The sequence below is a fragment of the Octopus bimaculoides genome, chromosome 30 (assembly GCF_046866305.1).
Source record: "Octopus bimaculoides isolate indiv1 chromosome 30, ASM4686630v1, whole genome shotgun sequence".
Lineage (NCBI taxonomy): Eukaryota > Metazoa > Mollusca > Cephalopoda > Octopoda > Octopodidae > Octopus > Octopus bimaculoides.
In genome coordinates, this window is record NC_142957.1 from 13,695,767 (window position 1) to 13,704,485 (window position 8,719).

The following is an 8,719-nucleotide window of genomic DNA, read 5'->3' on the forward strand; positions in this document are numbered from 1 at the left end:
AACAAGGACAGACAAACGGATTAAGTCGATTATAACGACGCCAGTGCGTAACTGGTACTTATTTAATCGACCCCGAAAGGATGAAAGGCTAAGGCGACCTCGGCGGAATTTGAACTCAGAACGTAGCGGCAGACGAAATATCGTTAAGCATTTCGCCCGGCGGTGTTAACGTTTCTGCCAGCTGATTCTAGACGTATTATAAGCCAGTCATACCCAGAACTAAAGATACTAATCAAATAAACTAGGACTAACAAGTCGTTTTATTCATGGGTTATTATTCACCGCTTTTTGCGCATGCGCCTTACTATTTGGAATTTCCAAAATGCTTTTGTCAAAGGTTGGAAGATAATGTGAACAGGAATGAGTCATTGCTGTAATTGTGGTCCTTGTTAATACCAGTAGGTATATAATATTGTCTTGTGTGAAACTTGGAAACGAATACCGTATGTAGATTGTGATATTTCTGTTGATTCTCCTTTGCCATGTGTAACCATCGTCTGCTTCCATACGCCCGCTCATTTGTATGTGGGAATGTGCGTGTGTATGTGTCTCTCTGTCTCGCTATATATATATATATATATATATATATATATATATATATATATATGTGTGTGTGTGTGTGTAGGTGTAATTCATATGTATATGTGTGCGATTGTACTTTTATGTAATATATGGATATGATATACGGATTATGTGTGTAAATGTACACACGTGTGTATGTGTGTATACACATATATATTACATCTCTCTATCTTTCTCTCTTATGTGTGTGTACATATATATATATATATATATATATATATATATATATATTCACACACCCTTATATTATGTATATGTGAGGATGTGTACATATATATACACACACGCACATATACACGTACAGTCTCAACAATTTAAGGGAACAACTGTGTCAACAGCTCAAACAGGATTGTCTTGCACTACATATCAGATATACAAAACAAATTGTCCACAGCTCCTGAGGAAACGAGCGAATCTTTTTAATGAACAATCCAGAAAAAGAAACAGGAAGTTACTTGGGAGCCGTTTTTTTTATTTAAACTACGAAAGAAAACACTTAAGCTTGACCAGTTTCCACAGATCTGTCTTTTAGATATGAAAGGCAAGATCTGTTGGTGTATATATGTCAAATGTTATGTTGACACTCCGTCGCTTACGACGTCGAGGGTTCCACTTGATCCGATCAACGGAACAGCCTGCTCGTGAAATTAACGTGCAAGTGGCTGAGCACTCCACAGACACGTGTACCCTTAACGTAGTTCTCGGTGTGGGGGGGGGGGATATTCAGCGTGACACAGAGTGTGACAAGGCTGACCCTTTGAATTACAGGCACAACAGAAACAGGAAGAAAGAGTGAGAGGAAGTTGTGGTGAAAAAGTACAGCAGGGTTCGCCACCATCCCCTGGCCAGTAAAAATAAAATGTGTGTACATGGCTGTGTGGTAATAAGTCTGCTTCCCAACCACATGGTTCCAGGTTCAGTCCCACTGTGTGGCACCTTGGGCAAGTGTCTTCAACTCTAGCCTTGGGCTGACCAAAGCCTTGTGAGTGGATTTGGTAGACAGAAACTGAAAGAAGCCTGTTGTTTAAAATTTGGTCTTCTGATGTTTACTTTCATTTTATGACAGCTATTACATACAAATCCTGTTTTCTGATTGGTTAAAAATTAACAAACGTTAAACCTCTGTAACATTCTTCTGAAATAAACAAATCACAAATTAAAAGTCAGCATGAAAAAAATAAAACATCAATATGGCTGTGTGGTAAGAAGTTTGCTTCCCTACCACATGGTTCCAGCTTCAGTTCCACTGTGTGACACCTTGGGCAAGTGTCTTCTACTATAGCCTCGAGGATATATCAGCCGAAACATTGTGTTACCAACAAACAAGATGAGGACAAATATCTGTCAAATGTGAATAATGTAAATAATGTACATAATTCCTCATCTCTTAAATATAGAACTGTGGTATACTCAGCTTATGGAATCCTTACTCAGTATCATGATCCACAGGCTTGGCTATTCTAGAAACAGCTGTTAAGACGCTGTCTTTTTATAAAGACTGATGATTATGTTATTGACCCTGAATGGATGAAATGCAAAGTTGACCTCAGCAGCATCTGAACTCAGGACATAAACTTACTAATATATATTAATATATAATTATATATCAGTATCATCATCATCATCATCATCATCGTTTAACGTCCGCTTTCCATGCTAGCATGGGTTGGACGATTTGACTGAGGACTGGTGAAACCGGATGGCAACACCAGGCTCCAGTCTGATTTGGCAGAGTTTCTACAGCTGGATGCCCTTCCTAACGCCAACCACTCAGAGAGTGTAGTGGGTGCTTTTTCGTGTCACCCGCACGAAAACGGCCACGCTCGAAATGGTGTCTTTTATGTGCCACCCGCACAAGAACCAGTCCAGGGGCACTGGCAACGATCTCGCTCGAAAATCCTACGGGAGCCAGTCAGGCGGTACTGGCAACGGCCACGCTCAAAATGGTGCATCTCATGTGCCACCCGCACAAGAACCAGTTCAGGGGCACTGGCAACGATCTTACTTGGCTTGCCGGGTCTTCTCACGCACAGCACATTTCCAAAGGTCTCGGTCAGTAGTCATCGCCTCGGTGAGGCCCAATGTACGAAGGTCTTGCCTCACCACCTCAGCCCAGGTCTTCCTGGGCCTACCTCTTCCACGGGTTCCCTCAACTGTTAGGGTGTGGCACTTTTTCACGCAACTATCCTCATCTATTCTCACCACATGTCCATACCAGCGCAATCGTCTCTCTTGCACGCCACAACTGATGCTTCTAATGTTCAGCTTTTCTCTCAAGATACTTACACTCTGACGGGTATTCACATTGACATTACACATCCAACGGAGCATACTGGCTTCATTCCTTGCGAGCTTACGTATGTCCTCAGCAGTTACAGCCCATGTTTCACTGCCATGTAGCATGGTTGTTCGTACGCATGCGTCATACAGTCTGCCTTTTACTCTGAGTGAGAGTCCCTTTGTCGCCAGCAGGGGTAAGAGCTCTCTAAACTTTGCCCAGGCTATTCTTATTCTAGCAGCTACACTTTCAGCGCACCCACCCCCACTACTAACTTGGTCGCCCAGATAGCGGAAGCTATCGACTACCTGTAGTTTTTCACCCCGGAATGAGATAGAAGTTGTTTCCTGTTTGTTTACAGTCTTTATTGCACCTGAACATCTGCCACAAACAAAAACTAACTTGCTAGTTAACCTGCCTTTGATGTTGCTGCACCTCTTATGTGTCCATAGCTTGCACCGGGTACATCTTATAGAGTTACTACCTACTCCTTTTCTACATACTGAGCAGGGCCATCTACCTGAAGGGGTTTGTGTTTTATCTACCTTCCTACTTATTAGGATTTTGGTTTTAGCTAGGTTGACTCTAAGGCCCTTCAATTCTAGACCTTGCTTCCACACCTGAAACTTCTCCTCTAGTTCTGATAGTGACTCCGCAATTAGGGCAAGGTCATCAGCATAGAGGAGCTCCCAGGGGCAACCTGTCTTGAACTCCTCTGTGATTGCCTGGAGGACTATGATAAATAAGAGGGGGCTGAGGACGGAACCTTGGTGGACCCCTACCTCTACCCGGAATTCATTGCTGTACTCATTTCCAACCCTCACCTTACTGGCAGCATCTCTGTACATGGCTCGCACAGCTCTCACTAACCATTCTTCTATCCCAAGTTTCCTCATTGACCACCAGATAAGGGATCGGGGGACCCTGTCAAAGGCTTTCTCCATGTCAACGAAAGCCAGGTACAGAGGTTTATCCTTAGCTAGGTATTTCTCCTGCAACTGTCTCACTAGAAATAAGGCATCAGTAGTGCTTTTACCTGGCACGAACCCAAACTGCATCTCATCTAAATTGATTCGCTCCCTAATTAGTTGGGCTATGACCCTCTCTGTAACTTTCATAACCTGATCTAACAGCTTGATGCCTCTGTAATTATTTGCATCTAAAGCGTCACCTTTACCTTTGTAGCAGTTGACTATGATGCTGCTACACCAGTCATTGGGTATGACTCCTTCGTGTATCACCTGGTTCGTAATACGGGTGACTAGGCTGTAGCCAACACTGCCAGATATTTTATATATATATATATATATATATACAAGAGTAATATCTAGTAATATAGTCACAAAACAAATATGCTTATAAAGTTCTATATAATGTTAAGCCTTTGTAAACAAATGAAAAAATATACATGTATGTGAGTGTGTGTGTGTTTACATATATATACACATACACACACATACATACATACATATATATATGTGTGTATATATATATATATATATATATATATATATATATATATATAGGAGCACTCTGTCGGTTATGACGACGAGGGTCCCATCTGATACAATCAACAGAACGGCTTGCTCGTGAGATTAACATGCATGTGGCTGAGTATTCCACCAACACGTGCACCCTTAACGTAGTTCTCAGGGAGATTCACCAAGACACAGAGTGTGACAAGGCTGACCCCTTTGAAATACAGGTACAACTCAATTTTGCCACTGGAGTGGACTGGAGCGACATGAAATAAAGTGTCTTGCTCAAGGACACAACGCGTCACCTGGAATTGAACTCACGGCCTTACAATCATGAGCCGAATGACCTAACCACTAAGCCATGCGCCTTCACATACATCCATATATATATATATATATACACACACACATACATATATATATACATACATACATATACACAGGTGCAGGTGTAGCTGTGTGGTAAGAAGTTTGCTTCCCAATCATATGGTTCCAGGTTCAGTCCCACTGCGTGGCACCTTGGGCAGGTGTCCTCTACTACAGCCGACCAAAGCCTTGTGAGTGGATGTGGTAGACGGAAACTGAAAGAAGTCCATTGTATTTATGTGTTTGTATATATATATATATATATATATATATATTTACATATATCTATATATATAATTCAATAATAGGATAAAGTCTTTGTAAGAATTTATCAAGTAGTTAGTGTGAAAAAACCTCATACGGGAAAAATCCATCATTTATATATATATATATATATATATATATATATATATCTGTGTGTGTGTGTATTTTGGGCGGGGGGGTTTTGCCACATAAACACACACCCTAAATACTTGTTCTTCATTTCAGCTTTATTATTGCACATGTCTTAGTGTCTTTTGTCTGAAATCTTTCATCATATCCTGTGACCTCATCACCGACTCACTATGACACGTGTCTCCCCCCCCCCCCTGTCCTGTTTAGTTCATGGACACTAATATAAAAACAGGAATAAATCCGAAGTGAGGAACTAGTGTATAACACATATTTTACTCAGGGAAAAAATTTTAAAAAATAAAAATAAGGACGATCCCGAAATATAACAATATCTGTTTCAACACGATTTCGCATTAGGAATCTTGCAGAACAAATCCATAAATGTAATTGTTATTATTCAATCTCTTATTTTACATGTAGTTTATGCCACTTAGTACCAAGTTAGAAATAATTTTGGTCTGTGCCATGTTAGGCTGATAGTCCAAGTACTTTTACAATCTTGCTTCCCAACCACATGGTTCCAGGTTCAGTCTCACTACATGGCACTTTCGGCAAGTGTCTTCTACTGTAGCCTTGGGCTGACCAAACCCCGTAAATGGATTTGGTAGATGGAAACTGAAAGAAGCCCGTCATATATACAACGGACTTCTTTCAGTTTCCATCTACCAAATCCACTCCCGAGGCTATAGTAGAAGACACTTGCCCAAGGTACTACGCAGTGGGACTGAACCCAGAACCATGTGGTTGGGAAGCACACAGCCACTCCTGCACCTATATATATATATATATAGTTGAGGGAACCTGTGGAAGAAACAGTTGAGGGAACCCGTGGAAGAGGTAGGCCCAGGAAGACCTGGGCTGAGGTGGTGAGGCAAGACCTTCGAACATTGGGCCTCACCGAGGCAATGACTACTGACCGAGACCTTTGGAAATGTGCTGTGCGTGAGAAGACCCGGCAAGCCAAGTGAGAGCGTTGCCAGTGCCCCTGGACTGGCTCTTGTGCGGGTGGCACATAAGATGTACCATCTTGAGCGTGACCGTTGCCAGTACCGCCTGACTGGCCTTTGTAGGGTTTGCGAGCGAGATTGTTGCCAGTGCCCCTGGACTGGGTCTTGTGCGGGTGGCACATAAAAGACACCATTTCGAGCGTGGCCGTTTTCGTGCGGGTGACACGTAAAAGCACCCACTACACTCTCTGAGTGGTTGGCGTTAGGAAGGGCATCCAGCTGTAGAAACTCTGCCAAATTAGATTGGAGCCTGGTGTAGCCATCCGGTTTCACCAGTCCTCAGTCAAATCGTCCAACCCATGCTAGCATGGAAAGCGGACGTTAAACAATGATGATGATGATGATGATATATATATATATATTGATCCACTGGCTGATAATTGATGAGGAGTTAGTGACCATCTGTGTCTGTTTCCCATTTGTTCCTGCATTTATTATGTTTTTTTTTAACTAATTATATATATATGTATATATATATATATTGTGTATGTCTGTATATGTATGCATACATATATGTATAGACTTGCACACACACACACACACATGTATTTATGTACAATTTCATCTCGTTTCACTGCACCTGTATATACAACACAAATCCATTGCACACTCACGCATACAACATAACATTTCATATTGTTTTTGCTAAAAGATATTTTTCCATCAACGCCCACACTTAAGCTCCATTGTACTTCAGTAACGGTCGGTACTCTAATGTCTCTCACTCTCTCTCTCTCGTTTCATACAATTAGATTTCCTGTTTCTTGCACAAACAACTCTGCTAGGAAAACGTAACATCAATGTAATCTTGTGGTGTTATTATGTTTGAGATGATAACCGGAGTGAAAAACAAAAAAATGTCAGAAGGCTTGGTAACTTGAGAAGAATGGAAGAACATGTTGTGTGGCTTTGTTTCTTGTCCTTGAAATTTAATTAAAGGTGTATAGCAAGGTGTATCTAATGATAAGCAAGTGACATCTTATGCATCACTGTGACATATGTCTCTTATCTTTTGCATGTTTCAGTCGTTGGACTGCGGCCATGCTGGAGCACCACCTTAAAGTGTTTGGGCCGAAGAAATCGACCCCCCCCCCCGGACTTATTCTTCATTAGCGCAGTACTTATTCTATTGGTCTCTTTTGCCGAACCGCTAAGTTACCATGGATGTAAACACACCAACACTGGTAGTCAAGTGGTGATGGGTTGCACACACACACACACACACACACACACACACACACACACACACATATCTCCTGTCTTTCTCATATTCATTTAATACAGTAGTACCTTGGTTTACAAACTCCTGATTGTGAATAAATTGTGCTTTATATATATATATCTATATCTATCTATCTATATATATATATAGAAAGCATGATACCAGCATAGGTATAGGTACCTTTTTTACATGTCGCCATCAGTGGTACCTTTTTTACACGTCACCATCAGTGGTACCTTTTTTACATGTCACCATCAGCGGTGCCTTTTTTACATGTCGCCATCAGTGGTACCTTTTTTACATGTCACCATCAGTGGTACCTTTTTTACATGTCGCCATCAGTGGTACCTTTTTTACATGTCACCATCAGTGGTACCTTTTTTACATGTCACCATCAGTGGTACCTTTTTTACATGTCACCATCAGCGGTACCTTTTTTACATGTCACCATCAGCGGTACCTTTTTTACATGTCGCCATCAGTGGTACCTTTTTTACATGTCACCATCAGTGGTACCTTTTTTACATGTCACCATCAGTGGTACCTTTTTTACATGTCACCATCAGTGGTGCCTTTTTTACACGTCACCATCAGCGGTGCCTTTTTTACACGTCACCATCACAGGTGCCGTTTTTACACGTCACCATCACAGGTGCCTTTTGCATGTCACTGTCCACGGCTACAAACTCATTTGGCCTGACAATTTCTTCTCAAGCACAGCGGATCGCCAAAGGTCTCGATCATTTGTCATCGCTTCTGTGAAACCCAACATCTGAAGATCATTCTTCACCACCTCGTCCCATGTCTTCCTGGGTCTACTTTCTCCACAGGTTCCCTCTACAATTTGTGATCGGCACCTCTTGACACAGCTGTCCTCGTTCACATGCATCACGTGACCATACAAAGCTTCTCTCTTGCAGTCGTGATGGTTGTCGTTACTTCCGTATTTATCTTTGCAGGAACCATGAGTTTTTCGGGCGGATTGAAACATTTCATACTTCTACAGCAGACAATTGGTAACCAGAAAACAACACTACCTCATCTTTCTCAGAAGATCGACGTCCTCGCTGGCGAATTATTAACCGGCGATGACCAGATGAATGATGATACTTACCTTCTGTATAATTTGAACCCAGAAAATCCAATTGAATTGCAGTGTGAAGCCAACAATGTGAAACTATTGAGTCAGGATGAGTTCCATTTACTTCTACCAATCGCTGCTTGTTCTGAGCGTCTTAAAGTGTTTCGGAATTGGCTCGATGAAGGCAAGTCATTAAAAATAGGGGACACGGTGACCCTGTATCTGATGAAGCATGAAGTGAATGGAAAGTTGCGGTTTAAAGGGCGCACAGAAGATCAACCAGGCACTTTGTTTGGGGTTGAATTAAAT

The 8,719-nt window shown here is 41.7% G+C and overlaps 1 protein-coding gene across 3 annotated transcripts in view; it reads left to right on the plus strand.

Moving 5' to 3' along the window:
• Positions 1–262: 262 nt before the first annotated feature.
• The window catches only part of LOC106877142 (ubiquitin carboxyl-terminal hydrolase CYLD), a 31,533-nt gene continuing 23,076 nt past the window's right edge, over positions 263–8,719 (plus strand). For 2 of the 3 annotated variants that reach the window (XM_089345957.1, XM_089345959.1), the window contains exons 1-2: positions 263–398; positions 8,289–8,719. In XM_089345957.1, coding sequence (XP_089202083.1) covers positions 8,294–8,719 — 426 coding nt within the window. In that variant the 5' untranslated portion in view covers positions 263–398; positions 8,289–8,293. Of the gene's footprint in view, positions 444–8,288 lie in introns of all 3 variants that reach the window. The other variant, XM_089345958.1, reaches the window with a different exon arrangement.